Source organism: Taeniopygia guttata, chromosome 20, assembly GCF_048771995.1.
Source record: "Taeniopygia guttata chromosome 20, bTaeGut7.mat, whole genome shotgun sequence".
Taxonomy (NCBI): Eukaryota; Metazoa; Chordata; class Aves; order Passeriformes; family Estrildidae; genus Taeniopygia; species Taeniopygia guttata.
This window is the reverse complement of record NC_133045.1, coordinates 9032996-9053383: the sequence shown is the minus strand read 5'-3', so window position 1 is coordinate 9053383 and position 20388 is coordinate 9032996. Positions and strand designations below refer to the sequence as shown.

At 55.5% G+C, this 20388-nt stretch overlaps 1 protein-coding gene and 1 long non-coding RNA gene across 3 annotated transcripts; both read left to right on the top strand.

The window, feature by feature from the left end:
* Window positions 1–3427: 3427 nt before the first annotated feature.
* SOX18 (SRY-box transcription factor 18) lies at window positions 3428–7819 on the top strand. The gene is made up of 2 exons (XM_002197953.7): window positions 3428–4515; window positions 6114–7819. Exons 1-2 carry the CDS (start codon window positions 4113–4115, stop codon window positions 6962–6964), a joined length of 1254 nt encoding a protein of 417 aa, XP_002197989.1. The 5' UTR covers window positions 3428–4112; the 3' UTR covers window positions 6965–7819.
* A 9195-nt stretch (window positions 7820–17014) lies between these two features.
* LOC140680373 (uncharacterized) lies at window positions 17015–18596 on the top strand. Of its 2 annotated transcripts, XR_012051570.1 has the most exons (3): window positions 17015–17168; window positions 17449–17518; window positions 18353–18596. It is a non-coding gene; the product is annotated as an uncharacterized lncRNA (long non-coding RNA). The 2 variants fall into 2 exon arrangements; XR_012051569.1 differs by having other exon boundaries at window positions 17449–18596.
* Window positions 18597–20388: the final 1792 nt, after the last annotated feature.

Sequence of the window (20388 nt, the reverse complement as noted above, 5' to 3'; positions counted from 1 at the left end):
GCTCTGGTGAACACAGCATTTCCCAGCGGATGACTTCAGCCTCCCAGCAGGGCTCACAGACAGCCCCAGCCCGAGTCCTTTGCTCTGCAGGAAGCTCCTTTCTTTGGGAAGCCTTTGTTCCAGCAAGGCTGGAGCAGCCCCAGCCCCAGGGGAGCCCACGGGACCGGGGGCACCTCTCAGGGCACTGGGGGAGCCGCCAGCCTGGGCCATGCTGCACAAGTCCCCCCAACTATGTGAGAAATAGCCCGTGGCCACCCCAAGGATCCCCATCTCCTTTGGCAGGTGTCACATCCATCCCACCTGGCTGCACTGCTCCTAGTGGCCTAATGATAATTATTGACTATCATTAATAATAAATCTCTTCCTGTGAAATATCTCATTCATCCCATTGGACACACAATGGCACCAGCCACACGCTGCTGGCAATTGCATGGTGATTAATCAATTAGTGGTGTGAGCACATCTAAAGGCAAGGCTGGTCTGTGTGAGCAAGGGAAGGCAGTGCTGGGCACCCAAGGAAGGGGCAGCACTTATACCCAGGCCCAAGGACCCATCCTGCCCCTGCCCCTGCCCTGCACCCTCTGCAAAATGAGGAAAAAAAGCAATTTTCCCACCACAGCTGGGAGCCTGGCTACTGCTGTGCCACAGGATCTTGCCAGCATCCACCTGCCACCTCTGCCATCCCTTCTTGATCCCTTTTTGTCATGCCCACCAGCCCCTCTTTGAGCTCTCAAACCCCTGATACCCCTTGGGTGGATGATCCAGGTGGTGCCACATCTATTTTTAGCCAGGTGGGAGCTCGGCATTGGACTTGGCCGGCAGAAATAATCGGGAGCGGGGCGGGCTGGGGGCGGGGAGGGAAAATGCCTTTGTGCTGGGGAGCAGAGGCGGCTGTCCCGCCAGGCTTCCTCTGCTAGGTGTGGTGCTGGGCTGCGCGGGATGCTCGGAAGGGAAGCCAGGGGCCGGGGTGGGGTCAGCCAGCTGCCAGCTCAATAAAACTGCAGAGGGAATGAAAAAAAATACACAACTCCAGACACTGTGTGCTGAGCTGGGGTCCAACCTGCCTGATCCCAAGGCCAGCGAGGAGAGAATGGGGAGAGGTCACTCGGCTGGCACTCACCTGTCCTGGCTCTGCCCAGGGATGCCCAGAGCTCCTCCCTGCCTGCAGCTGCAGGGGTGGCTGGTGAGGAGCCAGTGGGCCAGCAGCACCCCACCCTCCAGCCCTGTGGGCAGCAGGGCGACAGGAGGGCTTTATCACCCTGCCAGGAAAGCTGAGCCAGGCACAGACCCTGCAGCTTCACCCCACACCTGGGGGAGGGGGCTTTCACTCCCTGGAGTGAAGCTCTGTGGTTCTGGCTGTGGGGAGAGGGAGGAGAGCAAAACGGGGTGGTATTGTCCTTGAAGGCAGGCTCCTCCCAGGCTGGCCTGGGGATATTTTGAGTGCTTTGCACCCAGGCACTTCTGCATCCAGGCATTTTTGTGTGTTTTGTATACTGCTCCATCCCCTCGCAGCTCTCCTTCCCCTCTCTCTGTGCTTTTCTTCGTCCAAAATCATTCCGTACTCCATGGCTCTTCATCCCATTCCTCTCTATATGCTTCCTTTTATGCAATTTTAATTTTTCCCCTTTTTTTTTTTTTAATCTTAATGATTTCCTAATGATGCAGAACCAGCAAATGCACTGTAAGACCAGGTGTGCAGACCCAGTGCAAGGCTGGGTTTCATGCGAGCTTGAGGGTTGAAGTGTCTGGGTTTGCTCCATGGTCAGGAGTTCTCAAATGATCCCATTGTAGCAGGAACAGCAGCACCACCCTGATCTCTGCCCCCTGCAACAGGGAGAGCATCCTGAGCCCCTGGCCATCCATGTGGAAGAAGCCCAGGCCTGGAGTGGCTGCACAGAGTAAGTGTGCAGGACATGAGTCTCTACCTCCCCTGGAGAGGGTTTGCCCCAGCTCTTAACAGCATTACAGGGCTAAGAAAATCAGAGCTGCCCCCATTCCCACCCTGCTGCAGCTCATCCTCACCACATCCCAAATGCCAGCTGGTGCCCCCAAGTCCAACCCTGACTCCAGGCAGTTCTGAGCACACCTGGAGGCCAAGAATTCTGCCAGGGCTGTGGAGGAGACAACAGAGAGGATGCGATATAGGAAAGCACCACGTGCTTGGTTGAAGCCTGGAAGAAGGGGGATGTCCCCACCAGCTGCCCAGACTGACTGCCCCAAAGGCTGCTCACTTCACTCCACAGGCAGCCACAGGTCCCAGCCTGAGAGTCCCCAGATCCCCAGCACCCACCTTGCTTCTTCCAGAGCAGGGACAAAGAGCCAAAGCCTCCAGGGCTCTGCTCTGGATGGCAGCAGGGACTGCTTCTGCAGCAAAGCAGCGCTCCGGCTCCCTCTGGGTGGGGGAGAGAGGAGAGGAGACTCCTTGCAGCTGTGTGGGCTCTCCTGTGGACTGGTGCTGATTTGCACTTTCAAAGTTTTAATAAGAAGCTCCAGAAATGTGAAGGAAATCTCACCCGAAACCTCTGTCGCTCCTGGTTGATGATTGAAGAATAAGTGAGACACAATTTTTTTTTAAGTTTTTTTTTTTTTTAAGAGGCCTTTGTTTTGTTTAGGGTTAACAGCAGATTGGCTTGTCCAAATCACTTCCAGACACACACAGAAACCATGGCATGCAATACCCCACGGCTGTGAGAGGCTGGAGCTGGGCTCTTGCGCAACCCAGTGCCCCAAGTCTTCCTAAGGCTGAGGTTCACATTTCAGGCTGGGGTCTAGGGCATGTCCACAGCCAGAGAGGGCCCAGGGGCAGGTACCCAGAGCTGGGACATCTCTTCCAACTCATCCCCATTGCCCCGGGCACTTCAAGGGGCAGGCACAGAGAGCCAGCCAATCTCATTGACTGCAAATGGGTCCCGCAGAACTCGTAACTCGTAACTCACAGTGCTAAGGGCAGGAAGGACCTTCAGACCACCTAGCCTGAGCCTTGGCACTGCAAATCCCTGCTGGATGGCAGCCAAGCCAGCGGAACAGTGACCTGGTGGCAGGGGATGTGCTGCTTTGCTGTGGCTGCCGATGGCAGCGTGCTGTGGGTACCCAGCCATGCCCAAGGCATGCAGCGATGGCACAGCCGTGCCAGCCCCAGCAGCCCCGGGTTTAGCCACGATCACCTGGCTGATAGTGAACCCCCCATTCCTCAACAGTCCCTAGAAAACAAAACTGCTTTCCCTGTAAACGGCACGTAAACTCAAGAAGCCGTTTCCTTGCCTGACACTGAAATTCCCACAGAAAATTGACGAGGAGAGAGGGCTCACCCCTGCCTTCACCCCAGGGCTGCTCCCAGCCCCGGATGGGGAATGCTGGCCAAAACACACAAACGGAGTCAGTCGTAAGAAAAATAAACGCCAAGACCTGAACATCTCTGTGCTGCTGCACACAGCGTGGCAGGCAAAGCTGAACGCTTCCCTGCCTCAGCACCGCGGGTGGTGGGGGCGAGGGCAGGGCATAGGGAGCAGAAAAGGGGCTTGAAAAGAGAAAAAAAAATATAGAGAGAAGACATAAAGAAAGGAAAGAGAAATAAAAGAAAGGAAAGAGAAAGAAAAGCAAGAAAGAAAGAGAAAAATTTAACAACCCTTCTGCTTGGACAGAAGGGAACGGGGCAGCAGCTCGTACACCGGTCCCAGCTCGACCCTCCCCGGGTGGCTCTTCCTGCTGGTGCCTGGGGACGCCCCCCTTCCCTCCTCCCCCTCATCTCCTCCTTCTCCTCCTCCCCCTCATCTCCTCCTCCTCTCCCTCTCCTCCTCCTCCTCCTCCCCTCGCCGCGCTGATTGGTCCAGCCCGGCTATATTTTGCCCCTTCCAGCCCAGCATCATCCCAAAAGTTTTTTTTGGGGGGAAAGGGGGGAAAAAACCAAAAAAAGATACGAGGAAAAAAAAAAAAAAAAAAGAAAAGAAAGAAACCAAAACAAACGCAGGCGAGCCCGAGTCCCCCGAAGGCAGGCGAGGGAAGCGAGCTGCGGGCGGCTGCTCGGCGGTGCTGGACCCGGCGGGACGCGGCAGGAATCCCGATTCTCTCTCCGGCACCCGGTCGGGTCGGACACAAAGTGCTGTCCAGCTGGAATGAATATATCTGAGTCTAACTACTGCCGAGAGGAGATATCGCAACCCCGGGGCGACTGTTCATGGGTCACCGCCGCCGTGCCGGCCGCTGAGCCCGGGCTCGCCTTCCCGCGCCCCCCGGGAGCCGCCTCCCCCGCCAGCCGCACGCCCAGCCCCGAGCCCGGCTTCGCCTTCGGCCCCGGCCCCGGCGGCGCGGCCCCCGGCGCGGCCCCCAGCCGCACGCCCAGCCCCGAGCCGGGCTATGGATACAGCCCCCCGGCCGGCCGCCCCGAGGGCAAGGCCGCCGAGGACTCCCGCATCCGCCGGCCCATGAACGCCTTCATGGTCTGGGCGAAGGATGAGCGCAAGCGGCTGGCGCAGCAGAACCCCGACCTGCACAACGCCGTGCTCAGCAAGATGCTGGGTGAGCGGGAGCGGAGCGGGAGGAGGGCTGGGGGCGCGGGGATGCGGGGTGCGGGGTGCGGGGCTGGGGATGCGGGAGTGTGGAGCTAGGGATGAGGGGATGCTGCGTTACGGGGCTGGGGATGCGGAGGTGCGGGCTGCAGGAGTACAGGGCTGTGGGATGCGGGCTTGCGGAGCTAGGGACGCGGGGATGTGGGGCTGGGGATCCAGGCTGCAAGAGTACAGGGCTGTGGGATGGGGAGGATATCGAGCTGAGGAGACAGGGATATGGGAGTAAGGGCTGGGAATACAGCAATACAGAGGTACGGGTCTGGGGATGTGGGCTGTGAGAGCGCAGGGCTGCAGGATTTGGGGGTACAGAGCTCAGAATGTTGGGGTACAGGGCTGGGGGTGTTGGGATAGGCAGGTTTGGTTCTGATAGTCCAAGGCAGTGGGATGCAGGGCTACAGAGCTGGAGATATGAACTGCTGAGGTACGGGGATTCAGGGCTGGGAGTGTGGGATGAAATGGTACAGGGATTTGGGATGTGTGCTGAGGGTCCAGGGCTATGGGATGCAGATTGCACAGATACAAGGCAGCAGGCTGTAGGATGCAAGGATATGGGGCTCTGCTAGCCAAGCTCCAAGGGTACAGGACTGCAGGATGCAGACTGCAAGAATATGGGAGTGCAGGAGCTGGGGTCCAAGGATGGGGTGCTGTGGGATACAGAGCTGGGGGAGGCAGCACTATGGGCTGCAAGGTTAGAGAGTTGCGGGACACAGGCTTTAGGGACGTGGGATGAAGGGCTACCAGTTGTAGGTTGCAAGGATGCAGGGCTGCAGGGCTGCAAACTCTAAGGATGCAGGACTCTTGGATCAATGGCTGTGGGATGTGGTGTTACGGGATGTGGGAATATTGGGCTGTGGGATGTAAGGATGTGAAATACAGAGCTGCATGTACACAAGATGCAGGGAAACAGGGCTCTGGGATGCAGATATACAGGGCTGAGGAGTACACAGCTGCAGGGATGCAGGATATGGGAATACAGGCTGCAGGATGCGGGATGCACGACTGTAGGATGCGGGATGTGGGAACACGGGAAGCAGGATATGGGTAAATGGAGCTGCAGGATGCGGGACTACGGGAAGCAGGATATGGCCAGACAGAGCAGCAGGATGCAGAGACACGGGGCTGCGGGGTGTGGGGATGTGGGATTCAGGATATGGTGCTGTGCGTTTTTGGGACGGGTGGTTTGGTCTGCAGAGGTGCAGGCTACGGATGCGAGATGCAGGGAAGCAGGGACTGCGGTCTGTACAGTGGGCAGTGGGAGGCAGAATCCCCAGCCCTGGCAGAGGGGTTCCCGTTCCATGTAGCCCCATTATCCCACAGCACTGAAGTGCTGGGCACTGCTGGAGCCTTCTTCTGGGACAAGGGAATAGCCTGGCTTGGGAACCCATTCCCCAGCCCTTCCTGCTGCCAGCAGTGAGACCTTGCTCAGGTGCCAAGCCCTGATCTGCAGGAGCCCTTCACCGCTGGGCTGCCTCTCCCTGAGTGCCCCTGTGCCCTGGCCAGTGCCAGGTGGCTGAGCCACTCTCACAGAGCTTCTCTTTCCTCTTCCAGGCCAGTCCTGGAAAGCGCTGAGCGCCAGCGATAAGCGTCCCTTCGTGGAAGAGGCAGAGCGACTGCGCATCCAGCATCTCCAGGATCACCCCAACTACAAATACCGCCCAAGGAGAAAGAAGCAAGCCAAGAAAATCAAGAGGATGGAACCCAATATCCTCCTGCATAACCTTTCCCAGCCTTGCAGTGACAACTTCAGCATGAGTCACCATGGCGGCAGCCAGCCGGGCCACCCCCAGCCTCCCCCACTTAACCACTTCAGAGAACTCCACTCCATGGGGTCGGATATTGAAAACTATGGCTTGCCAACTCCTGAGATGTCTCCCTTGGATGTCTTGGAACAGACCGAGCCGGCGTTTTTCCCTCCGCACATGCAGGATGACTGCAACATGATGCCCTTTCGCGGCTACCACCACCATCACCAGATGGAGTTTCCCCAGGAGAAGTGCATGGGGCGGGACGTGGCCGTGCCCTACACGCAGACCCCCTCACACTTGGCCGACGCCATGAGGACTCCCCATCCCTCCAGCCTTTACTACAACCAGATGTGCTCAGGAACTCAGAACGGGCTTTCCGCCCACCTGGGCCAGCTGTCTCCCCCTCCTGAAGCCCACCACATGGAGAGCGTGGATCACTTGAACCAAACCGAGCTCTGGACAGACGTTGACCGCAACGAGTTTGACCAGTATTTGAACATGAGCAGGACTCGTCCCGAAGCCTCGGGCCTCCCTTACCATGTCTCCCTGTCCAAAGTGACTCCTAGAAGCATCTCCTGCGAGGAGAGCAGTTTGATATCCGCCCTGTCCGATGCCAGCAGTGCTGTTTACTATAGCCCCTGCATCACTGGTTAGGTTGTCCCCACCATCCAATGCGTGCACCAGGAGAGCCCCGACTCTCCTCTAAAAACAAAAAGCCATTCTCCTTTAACCATGAGCTCCATCATATTTAGAGTATCTCATTAAATGCATCGCTTTCTTGTTCGTTCTTTTTTATTTTGATTTTTTTAAAATTTTTTTTAGAGACAGACCATGCTGAACTCACTGATATACCGTATAACTATATAACACAGATAGACGCCTTTCCCCGCCGTGCTCCCCGCTCCAGCCCTCGGCAGGGCACATCTCCAGCTCCCACCAGCTCCAAGGGGCATTTTCAAGCCAATTCCAGTGAATCCTGCCTGAAATAATCACACCAGGATGAGCCAAAGTGTGACCTGTCCCCAGTATTTAACCCAAGGACAGGTGAACTTTTAGGGGGAAAAAGCTTTTAGAAAGACTTTGCCGGGGCTGTTAAAGAGTCGGCGCCCATTAGGGGTGGGCTTTAGGACAGTTTTTACTGTATTCTCAGCAATATATTTTAATTGGGCAACAAAACTATATTTTTACTAAGCATTTTTATATATAAAATGGTATTTAATGTCTTTTGGGGTTTTTTTTATTAGACTTTTTAAAAAGAAATCAAGGGATATCCATGAGATCTAAAGCATTTATGTAGCAAAGCTGGATTTAAAGAAAAAAAAAAAAGGAAGGGGGGAAAAAAGGAGATATTTTGTGAAAAGGGAATGCTAATGTAAATATTGAGGAACAACTGACTGGAATTTTGTACAAAAGAAAAATATGACTGCAAACACTTTTATTGTCTAGAACTGTATGGAGAGCAAACTGTTTTATTCTGGTTAATTATTAAAACATCTTCATATAATTGTTCCCATCTTGTGTGCTTGTTGTGTGAACACATATTTTCCGCAAATACATGTTGTCCCAACCATTTCCAGATTTTTGTATCCGTTGATTAATGTTTTGACAACCTGGCAAATGTATTAATTTCCAAGCTGCCGCCCGCCCGCCCCGTCAGCCGCCTCGGGCTCCGCGAGCGCGGCTCTGCTCGGCTCGGCACGGGACGGTGGCCTGGGATGGGATGGGATGGGATGGGATGGGATGGGATGGGATGGGATGGGATGGGATGGGATTCTGGTGGCAGCCCCACAGCACCGCGCTGTGCTGCCCAGAGATGTTCCCAACAGGAAAAGCAGCTGTTCTCAGATTAAAATATAATAAAATATGTGATATCCTCCTCCAAAATGAGCCTTGGTGTGGTCATTGTTTTGGCAGGCTGGCAGCGCACCGATGCATGGTCCCCATGGCTCATAGCTCACCCTGTTTTCCCATGAAACCCCCCAAAAATAGAGCCAGGCTGCTCCAATGGTTTGTCTCCAATCCTCGGAGCTGGAGGAAAACTCCATGTACCGGAGCCTTTCCTCCTCCTGGCCTTCATTGGCTGCTTCCTGGCTCCAGCAGCGGCGGATCTTGCCGAGCCATCACCGTGCCCAGCCGGATCCTGCTCGGAGCTGCTGGTGCTTTGCTGGAGCTTCATCCCCCTCCTGTGAATCACTGGATGATTTACAGGGAGCTTTTTTCTTCAATTTGAAAAGGAGAAACAACAATCTGTTGCTTAAAACCCAGTGGCATCCGTTCCTTGAGCGCCGAGTGATTTAAACCAGGCTGATATCGCCAAAAAAGGCTGTTTAAAAAAAAAAATTTAAAAACTGAATAGAAGACGAGGTTTTTTGTTGTTGTTGTTGGCAAAGAATTGCCTTTTAGGGGAAATGGATATTTAACAAATGACATTAATTTTCAAGCTTCTCCTAAATTAAATTCACATTAGTGTTAACAGGACTCAATCCTGACTCACTTTTTTTTGTTGTTGTTGAATGTGAAGCGCTAATAAACGGGACCACTCCGGGGGCTGGCGACGCGTTCCCATGGAACGCCACAAAGGCGCTTCATTGTCTTTCCATATACAGTATGTAAAAAGGGGGAATACATGGAAAAATGACCTCACTACCTACACGGGAGGGCTGGCGGGCGCCCGGCGGGTGCCAGAACCCGCGCTGCAGCAAACAAACACAACACCAAATGAGAAGCATCCTGTGCCGCCGCCGATGACTATGAAAGGAAGCAGCCGGCTATGGGCTCCATCCCGCTCCGCTCCCCAGAGCGGCCTGGGAGGAAGGAGATGAGGGAGGGGGGAGAAGAAGAAAGCCCTGAGTTATTTTCCAGCCCCCAGCTTCCAGGTACCTTCCAGGCATGGATGCGGTCACTTCCTGCGGTTCAAAGCGGTGGTGAGCAGGCCGGTCCTCACCCAGCTGCCCCGCCGTGCCGGGGAGAGCCGCTGTCCATCACATCATGGAGCAAACGTGAAGTCACTTTTCTGCAGCAGAAATTCCCTTCTTTCCCCGTGGTTCAGGCTGTGCCAGCTCGCCATGGTTTTTCAACTGAAGGAGGGTCAATTTAGATTAGATATGAGAAGTTATTAGAATGAGGGTGGTGATGCACTGACACAGGTTCCTGGAGAAGCTGCTCATGCCCCATTCCTGGAAGTGTCCAGAGCCAGGTTGGATTGGGCTTGGAGCAACCTGGTCTAGTGGAAGATGTCCCTGCCCATGGCAGAGGGTTAGAACTTCATGACTCTTAAGGATCTTTCCAACCCAACCCATGCTGTGATTCATGCCCCAGGATGCTGCTGTGGGGCTACAGCAGGTACTGAAAGCTGCAATGGATGGTCATTCTCATCCATAACTGCACCAAGGATGCACCAGGTTGAAACCACAGCCACTGTGAAAGCCCCACCTCGCTGGCCAGCCCTACCCCAGGTCACAGGGAAACAAAAGAGAAGGGAAAGGAGAGAAGAAAAAAAATCTCCACCTCTCCACAGTCGCTGCTGCATCCTCATGGTTTAGCCATGGCCAGGGCAGGATTTGTCCGCCTCCAAATGCAGGGTTTGGTGAGACTGGTTGGCAGAGGGGCTGATCTGGCTCCATCAGGAGGGCAGAGGGCTCAGCTGAGCTGGGGAGAGGCGCTGGGTCCTTGGGAAGGTGTGGGCTCCTTGATGGGCTTTAACCACACCACTTATTTTACATATTCTTTTTATAATTTTATGTCTTGTTTAATATCTTAATATATTAGTTCTATGTTTATCTGTTTATCTGTATCTATATTTATTATTTTTATACACTGGGATGTCTTTTATATTTTTGTATATTTAATTTTTTTCAATATTTTTAACATATTACTTTTATATATTTTTAACATATATATATTATTTTTATCTTTCCCTTGCCCCTGTCCCTGTACAGCTGCTCTGGGGCCAGGAAACCATCCCCCAGTGTTTTCTTTCACTGCATGCCAATGGCTCAGGTGTGACGTGGGACTGGAAATAGCTGGAGCTGACATAGTTTGAGGATGATTTCACTGCCGTTATGGCTCAGGCTGGGGCTGTTACTGCACAGCCCCTTCCGATTTTTATGACTTAATCTCTCCAAAGCTCAAGGCCGAATGGTTTTGGGCTGGGGAGGAGGAGTGAGGGGCTTTTAGCAGGTCGTTATGGCAGAAATATGGAGAAGGTACTTGACAGGTAAATGGAAAACCTGACAGCCCATCCTGCCGGCTTTCCCAGGATGCAGGGAGAGGGGGAGGCGAGCCAGGTCCTACCTGGGCTTTATGGACAGGTGGCATCTGCTCTGTGTCCCCTGGGGCTGCAGGGCAGTGGATTCTACCAGTGTGCAACTGTGCGTGTGTCCCAACACATCCGTGTGCAAACCTGCACGTGTGCAAGCATTGGTGTGCATCAGTGTGAATGGGTGTGCAAGCACCTGCCTGTACCTGCACCACTGCATGCATCCATGCTCACATCCACCCCTGTGTGCATTATCCATGTGTGTGTGTGTGTGTGTGTGCACATCCCTGGATATCCGTGTGTCTGCATCGGGGTGGGTTGTGTTTGTGCATGGCTGTGCACCTCTGCACGTGTGTGCTGCTCCTTTTTGTGCGTCTTTTGTTGTCCCTTTGCGTGCCTGAGCCTGCACGTGCATCCAGGTGTTCCTCCGTGTGTATCCACATGTGCATCTCTCCGTGGGTATGTCTGTGCATCGCTGTAGGTGCGTCTATGTGTGTGTGTGCATCTCCATGTATGCATCCCTCCATGTGCCCACGTGTTTGTCCATATCCGTGTGTCCATGTGCATGTCCATGTGCACACACCCGTGTGTGTGTGTGTGTGTGTGTGTGTGTGTTCTGCTGGAGGTTCACAGATCAGCTTTATAGACGTTCTGGATTTTTTACAGCGTTACGGAGCGCTCGATGACATCACCCACCCAAATATTAAAACCTCATGTGCCAGCCAGCCCAGCCCGGCAGCGTTCAGCTCCGGGCTCGCTGTTCCCAAGGCTGAGGCTGGGGGCAAAGGGGATGTGCAGGGTAGCAAGCAGCAGCTCCAGGGCAGTCCCAGGCATCCCAGCCCACAGCTCACCGTCGGGGTGGGAACACTGACACAACAGCCTTGGTGAAGTCATCCTGGCTGGGATGAACAGGGAATTAGAGCCTCTTGATCCGTGTATTTTGTGTGTTCAGCGTGAGGGCATCTCTGGGAAAAGGAGCACGCTTCTGATGCTGGTTCCTCACTGTGGCACCAGGCAGCTGCTTTAGACCAAGTGATGGGATTTATATTTTTCCCCCTGTTTCAGGAAAAAAAATTTATCAAAACCAAACCTGTTTGTGGGAAACAGCTCCAAAACATTTCCTGACTCGAGAAAAAGTGCATTGGAAAAAAAAAAAAGTTTCCAGGTTTTTTTAGATAGGAGGCAAAACCTTTAGAGAGGTAACAGCATTCTGTGGTGGGAGGTTAACCAAAGAGAAAAGGTTGAAATGTAAAAAAAAGTTTCAAATGTTCCCAGAACAGCCTTTCCTGGTCAAGCAGAAGCAAAGTTCCCAAGCCTTCCCTGACTTTCTTCTTTGCAGCTCAGTTTGGGAAAGGAAATGTTTGGAAATCTCAGTGCTCCTTGCAGACAGGAAAGGCCCCGTTTCCTCTGCCATGCCCAGAGCTGCCGGGCAGCAGGAACACTCAGATGAGGCTGGGTGCCCGCCCCAGCTCTGCTCCTGGCAGCAGGAATTCTCTGCAGGCAGGGGAGGGCAGCTGCCTGCAGGGAACAGGAGTTGGGGTGTCATAAAAATTACAGGTTTTGCAAAAGAAAATAAAAGAAGCCAGCAAGGAGTCCTTAATGTGCCCCAGGAAATCTGTGCAGCCTGAAATGCTTCAGCACTTTTATTGCTGTGAAGTTCAGCATCTACATCCCTTGTGGAGCTTTGGTTGTCCCCCGCAGCTCCCAGCATTGCCCCCACCAGCCCTCACATTCCTTCCTCTGCCTTAGGGCTACCCCTGGACCCTCAGTCCCCAGCCCCCCACCAACATCTGCTCACCCAGCACCGTGCTGGGGTCTCCATGAGGAGGACAGGTCCCTGTGAAGGAGATAGGTTTGGGCTTCATTGTGTGAACCATGAGGGACTTCAGGGACTTCTCCTCACTGTCTCTGAGCCGACTGAGCCCCGCAGCCTCTGTCAGAACCACTTTGTGCTTCTCCTCTGAGGTGATTCAGCAATGCTGCAAGGTTCCAGGAGGCCAAAGGGTTGGGAGTGTTCTCCAGAGGTCATCTAGTCCAGTCCAATCCAACACAACACAACCCAACATGAGCCACACAGCATGACCTAACCCAACCCACCCAATCCACCTAATGCAGTATAGCCAAACCCAGCCCAGGCCAGCACAACCCAACAGAACCCAGCCAAGCCAATCCAACCCCAAAGAAGCCCAGCCAAGCCCCAAAGCAACCCAACCAAACTAACCCGTTCTAACCAATCTCAATCCAATGTAACCTATCCCAAGGATCCAATCAACCTATCCCAACATAACCCAACACAACCCAACGAACCCAACTGAATTTACCTAATCCAACACAACCCAACCAACCCAACTGAGCCTACCTAACCCAACACAACCCCACCAACCCAACTGAGCCTACATAACCCAACACAACCCAACCAACCCAACTGAACTTACCTAACCCAACACAACCCAACCAACCCAACTGAGCTACCTACCTAACCCAACACAACCCAACCAACCCAACTGAACCTACCTAACCCAACACAACCCAACCAACCCAACTGAGCCTACCTAACCCGACACAACCCAACCAACCCAACTGAACTTACCTAACCCAATGCAACCCAACCAGCCTAACTCAACTTCCTACGCAAATTCTAAAGCAAGTCTCCCCATCGCCTCCAGCACAGCCAAGCTCAACCCTGCTGGGATGTTGCAGCATTTTTGCTGGGAGCCTCTCCCTCCTCCTGTGCTCGGCAGCCCAGGGAGGTTGATCCCTTCAGGGAACTGAATCATGTCCCCCCCACCATCGTGGGAGCGTCACAGAGCGTCTGAAGCTCGTCAGGAGAGTCAGGCCAGGCCGCGCGGGGCCGTTCTGGGAAGCCATCCAGCCATCCGCTGGAGAGAGGAGTCTGCCTAAAAATGCCTCTGCTGGCTCCTCTCCACACTCCGACCGTCCCATATGGAACAAATGTACATTTTCCATCAATTGTTTGTATTTTGCATTTAAAGAAAGAAGGGGGAGGGAAAGAAAAGCCAGCAAGCAAGCGGGCTATACATATACGCAAAGCGTCGGTGACAGCAGATAGGCCCCATCGCGGAGAGGGAGAAACACTGGCCGGCGTTCAAGAGACTCAAACGTATGGTATGAAACAATAAATTTTAAGTGTGTTTTGACATATTTGGTGGTCTCTGCCTCATGCTTAATGAGCATTGGTCCACGTTGCGGGGGAACTGCACAGCTAGGGTGGTTGGCAGGCTGTGCCGGGCGGGAGGTCGGTGGCCAGCGAGGCCGGAGGCAGGCATTGAGGAGGTCCTGGCATGTGTGTCCCAAAGGAACGGGGCACAGGGATGTGACACCATGGGCTGCACTGGCATGCTCGGAGGAAGGGATGCTGTGGGTAGAGCAGCACCTCATGGGGACAAGCGGTGATGCCAGCTTGCAGGAAGGATCATCAAGAGGTAGAATTGGGTTAAATTTGGTCAGGAGGGGACACACAACACGGTGGAGATGTCTCAGAGCAGCATCCCTCACCTCTGCATGGCTTGGGCAACCTGTGCTCCCATCTCCAGGCTGGGTTCCAGCCAGGCAGAGCTGCTTTGCCTGCAGGAGGACCGTGGGCCCCCACATCCCATCACCAGAGCGAGAAAGCCCGAAGGGATGGGCAAAGCAGCAGGACAAGGGAGTGCAGCTCTCCCGCATCCCGCGCCTCTGTGCCAGGCTGCCCGGCTCCCCCCGTCTGGCAGGGCTTGATCAGAAAGATGGACATGAAAGTGGAGCTTGGCTCTGGTTTCTCTCTCATTCAGAACATTCAAAAACTATTAACTGTGGTGGGGGTAAGCAGGCAGCTGGTTTTAATATCGTGCTCTTCCAATTGTGTTGGGGTTTTTTTTCCTTGCTTTTCGCGAGCACTTTAAGTGACATGGTTACATGTATTTGATTAAAAAGCTGTAATTCAACGAGTGCATTTTCTTGTACTGTACAAAATGGCTTAAAGACACAGGATTTATTTACGGTGGTCTCCCAGTTTTCCAGCTCTGCCAAAAGACAAGATGACAGTGAATTCACAGGATGGAGGACAGATAGCAGCAGAGGGGGACATGCAATCTCTCCTGGCTTTCCCACTGTGGGGAACACGACGGTCATTTCCTCTGCTGTAAGGTCAGCCCGCTGCCACCAGCCTGGTCCTTGGGGCCATCCACTGGTCCCAAAAGCACAAGTTCCTTTTGGTGTCCCCAGGACTGGGTCTCAGCATACAGGAGCTGGCAGAGGGGACAGCTAGGTTTGTCCAAACTGGCCCCTATCCTGCCTGCAGCAAGATGCTGCAGGACACAACTGGAGGCAGGAGGGGGAGATTTTTTCCAACCATGCCCATCCCCTGCCCGTGCAGAGATGCTGCCAGCACTGAGGAGCTTGTCCCAATCCAGCAGCTCTATTTCCTAAGGAGGAAAAAGCCTTTATGAGATCCCAGCAAGGAGCCTTGGCCTGATGCTGCTGAGAGCCCTGGATCATCTCCTGTTAACCCCAGCATCTCCCATGGCACAGCCACAGACTGGAGCCATGCTTGCCCACACCTTTTTGGCTTCTCTGCTTCCAAAGTGATGAATTTCAACCCAAAAAGGCAAGCGTGGAGATGAATAAAGAGCATGGGGCTGCTCTGCAACCCCTCAAGCTCCAAAATTGCCATATCACCCCAGTCTGCTGGCCACCAGGGGCTGTGGCACAGTCCCTGCACTCCATCACACCCCTGGACTTTTTGCATTCCTCTGGCCTGGAAAGGAGGTGTGTGCCTGTGCGTGTGCGTGCAATGCTGACCCCACAAACCCACTCCACCCAGCACAGCTTCACCTTTCTCACCCAGATGTATAATAAAAACTTGTAATAAAAATAAATCCAGAAATGCTTGAACCTCACCTGCCTCAAAGTCCCTGATGTGCAGCCCCGGGGACATGGACACCGACCCCAGCATCACTCAGGACCACCCTGGGAAATCCCGGCCTCCCCCATCCCTGCCTGGGGGGCCGGAGCCTGCCTGGCTGCTGGCCATGCCGAGCCGAGCCGTGTCTCTTCCTCAGCTCGCTCCTGCCCAGGGATCACCTGCAGTTCAGTTGATTTATGAACGGAGAATTTTTCGAGCTCTGTTTCCTTTTCATTGTTGTTTCAGTTGCTGCGCTCGCTTCCGCCTGCCTTTGAATAACTCCTGCCATGCTGTGAGCGGTGAGAAAGGCACCGAGTAAACACTCACACTCAGCCCAGGAGCACGGGGCAGGAGCCCCGAAAACAGGGGGACACAGGGCTGCCCACTGGGTGGTCCTACCTGCAGCAGGAGGTTCTGAGCTCCGAGTGAGCAGAGCTCCAAAATGGATCTCTCTTGTCTCAAAGCTGCAGTTTGGGATGGGATAGCCACATCCTAACCTCCTGCCCTGTGACACTGCTCCTGGGAGGTGGCAGTCCCGTGGGGATGCTGCTCTCCCATGCTGTGGCTGGTGAGGAGAGGATTGTGGTGGGTGGTTTGACTGGAGGGACCCTAAAACGTGATTTGTGGGGGGCGATTCATCGCCCCATAGAGGGCAGGGTCCCCCCACCCAGGGCTGTGCTTCATTCCCGTCCTCATCCCCAGCTGAAGCAAAGGCTCCCACTGCGGTACAGAGACGATGCTCTCTAGGGAGCTTGGGTTAATTTACAGCAAAGCCCTTGAAAAAAAAGGAAAAACAGAAATCAGGAAAGGAAAAGAAAGAAATCCCATCCGCAATCTCAGCTCAGCCCGGGACCCACGTCCCCGCTGCTGCCACCTGCCATCCGCCTTCCCCATCCCGGGCACCGAGGAGCCCCCACGGCGGGCGATGGGCATCTGCCCGTGCCGACCCGCGCCCATTGTCCTGCCCTTCCTCCCCGCGCCCCTCGCCCCCCGCCGCCGCCCCGGGGCCGGGGGGAAAACAGGATGCGCTCCCCAGCGCGCTGCTGCGGAAATGAGACAAGCGGGCTGCAGCGGCGGCGAGGACGGCGGGAGGAAGCGGACGGGATATTTGGAACTGGCGGCGAATTCTTGGGCTTATCTCTGCGCCGCAGAGGCCCAGGAGTCCTTACAAAACAGCGCCCAGCTGGAGCGAGGCCCGCGGCTGGGGACGCGTCCCCGTCCCCAGCGGCGCTCCCGGTGCCCGGCTCGGCGGCGGGATGCTGGTGGCAGGGAGGGGACACGCTCCAGTGTGGTGGGTGGCACCTGAGTCCCATCAGGATCACAGAAGGGACCTGCCGCCCCGCTGCAGCGTGGGCATGGGCAGCCCCCAGGTGCCCAGGTTGGATGTCCCGTCCTTACGCAGGAATCTGGGGATGAGGGCGCTCCCCAGCATCCCTAAAGCCTGCCTAAAAATCCGGCTGTATTCTGAGCCCCCAGCCACGAGCTCCCCCTTTCCCATGGGAAACCATTCCCTGTCCTTCCCACACTCTGCACTGGGACACTTTTAGCCCATCACCTTCCCTTCCATAACAGCAAGCACCAGCGGCAGGGTGGGATGTGGATGCCGGTCCCCTGCCTGCCCTGCCTTCCCTGCCCACGAAGGGTTACAGCCAGCCCGGATTGCTCCGATTTCACCCTTCCATCTGCTGCTGGCCTTTTTGGTGGGTTTGAATTATTTTTCATAACAATGCTGTGATACTTTATATTCGGCACACCCCAGCTGAGGAAATGAAAGCGGGTCCGGGCTGGGAGCACCCGACCCAAAGGCAAAGGTCTTTGCAGTGCTTCCTAAAAGCTGGAAGCTGCCCGCTGCGGGCATGGGAGAGGGGCTGGGGTGCTGGCATCATCCCGGGGAGCTGGGGCTGCTGCCAGCACCCAGGGCTCCCCAGTTGGGCTTTGGTGGGGTCAGTTCTTCCTTTATTAATTGGTGGTGACATTTAGGCAGGAGCCCCGCAGCGGGAAGGGGAAGGCAACTGGAGCACCCCAGGGTCAGCGCTGGGAGCGGCTCGAGGTGGGTGTCACCTTCCTGGAGCGTCCCTAACCTGGTGGGGACCCCGGCCGAGGGCACCGAGCTGCGAGGAGGGGCCCTCGGAGCCGGAGAGCGCTGGCGGTGGGGCGATGCCTGCGGACGGGACCCGCCGAGGAGGGCTGCCGCGGCCAGTGGAGCCAAATTTGGTGGCTGGGGGTGGGGGGGCGGCAGGGTGTGACGGGTCACCCTGGCAGAGGCTGAGACTCCTCCTCTGCGGGGAGGAGGACAAAGGATGGAAGCGGCTGCCCCGTTGCAACACATCCCCGGCGAGCACAATGGAAATGCCATCCTCCGTCTTGTGAAACAGGAACCTCATATGATCTCGCTGAAGGCTTGGGGACACTCTTGTAGGTCTGAGCGTGACGCTCCCCGGGTTCCTTTTTCTACCCGCAGGGGGATAGGGAGAGTAGGGAGTCCCCCAGAGCATCCCTGCCCTGGTGAGGACCGAACTGCCACCACAGTCCCCTGTGACACGCTGGACCCGCTGACAGGAGGAAGATGATGCTCTGCCACTCACCCTGGGGCCAAAACACCCCCGGGTTCTCCCCAGCCCCACCAAAACACCGTTGTACGGTTCCCCCACAGCCCTGCTGAGCATCTCCCTCCCACCCTCCTCGAGGACTCCTAAATAAACTTCGTTCTCCCTTCATGTTCTTGACCCCAGATTTAATTAGCCCCCCGTTTCCTGCCTATATGAAAAATCACTTCCCCGAGCAGGTGGCTGCGATGCCGCGGGGGCTGTTGTTGTTTTCTTTGGGGAAAGGTGGTAAATGGGGGGAAGAGTTTGTTGTTTATTTTTATATTTACAAAGCGCAGCTTTTTCCTGGTGCCGGGCATCGGAAGAGTGGCAGGATGTGACCTTCATCCATCCCCTCGTCGCTCACACAATGCGGCCGCGAGCACCGCGGGCCGCCGCCGGCTTTGTCCCCCCGCGGCCGGCGGGCACCTCCCGCGCCGCCCCGCCGGCACCTGGCTGCCCCCCAGCTGGGCCCCGCCGCTCACACGGGGAGAAAAAGGAAAATAGAAAACAAAAAAATAAAAAAAAAAGGGGAAAAAATAATAGCAAGGTTGCCGGTTTCCTCTCTGGAAAACAAGCTGGAGCTGAGCGGGACAGCAGCGTGGGAAGGAGGGAGAGAGGGGTCCCCTTGAGTCCCCTGGGAGTGTCCCCTTCTTGGGGAGTGGTCTGGGCACGCTGCCTGCTCCTTCGCTCCGTGTGTGGGGCAAAGCAGCGTTTTCCGACCAGGCCTGGGGCAAACGAGCCCTGTTCAGCCGTGCTTGGGTCAAACACACCTTTGGCCCCATCCGGATGCAGTCCTGGCATAATCCGGGCCAGAAGGCAAGGAGGGGATGCAGAAAACATCTGGTTCCCTCGCCCTGACATGGTGGGGAGCACTCAGCAGGCAAGAGCCCACCCAAACCCAGCAGAACGGGCGCTGCTCTCTGTCCCCATCGCTCGGAGCATCCCGATCCTTGCAGGCTCCAGCTGCGCGATCGCTGCGGGGCAGATCGGCAGAGGCAGCCCAGGTGTGGAGCTGGCAGTGCCCGGCCTCCCTGTGCCCAGGGCGGCATGGATGAAGACGTCATGGAGAGAGCTCTCCTTGTTTTCCTTCTTCCCACGAACTCCCCACCGCGATCCCACAGCTCTCGGGCTGGGGAGGGACACGCTCCGGCCCCGGCCCCACCCGTTTGAGCAGATCAGAGGCTGTGCTGATAAAGCTGCAGGGACAAACACCTGATGTGACCCCCAAACATCTGATGTGACCCCCAAATATCTGATGTGACCCCCAAACCAGCGCTGGCACTCACTGGTGGTACTTGCTGGTGGCAAAGGAATTGCTGCAGGATTTTACAGGGACATGGGCTCTGTCACCCCAGAGGGTCCCTCAGCGTGGCTGAGCTCCGTGTGGAGTAGCCCAAGACCTCAGGACAGCTCTGTTAGGGGGCTTGAACAGGGTCTGGCACAGCCAATGCAGCCCCCCAGTGCCCTCCAGCACCGCAGTGGCAAAGCTGAACATTGCCAGCAGGCACAGGGCTGGCATGTCCCAACCCCCTGGTCACAGCCCGGATCCTGGAGCAGGGGTAGTGCTAGAGTATGGCACAGCATGGCACGGCACAGCATGGCACGGCACAGTATGGCACAGCACAGCATGGAATGGTGTGGCACAGCTTGGTATGGCATGACACAGCACAGTATGGAGTGGTGTGGCATGGCAAGCATGGCACAGCGTGGCACAGGGTGGCACAGCGTGGTGCATCACCAGGGCTACCCTTGCTCTCACAGAAATGCCACCCAAAGACAGCAGCACCTTCAGTCTCACCCTGGCCAAGCATCCAGCAGCAGAGAAGGGGGGTCTTTAATTAATTTCTCTTTAATTCCCCAGCATCCCCCATCCCATGAGCTGGTCAGCCCCCACCCTGCTCAGGACCCCAGGCAGGAGCAGGTGCAGCCCCAATGGGGTACAGCACCCACCAGCCCAGTACAGAGCACCCTAAAACCCGCTGGACCCCACCCACGGACCCCCAGCAGGTGTGCTGGGCAGGGGGTGCCCACCTGGGCCCAGGTCTGGGTGTGCTCACACCAGCACTGGCCAGCACAGTTGGTTATCCTTACATTTGGCATCAGCTGCTTCCATTGGGCTCCATAGGGGAGGGAGAGAGAAAAGGAAAACTCAGCTCAGGGCGATTTAATAAGTTCAGTGTTACGAGCTGGGGAAAAGCTGTGGAACACACAAGTGGTAACACAGGATTAATCTTTCCTTTAGTCTTGGGAATTATGTTTTCATTAATCCTAATTTTTCCAGATGTTTCACTCCTTATACCATGTTCTTCAAAGCCTCTGTGGCTGCAAATTC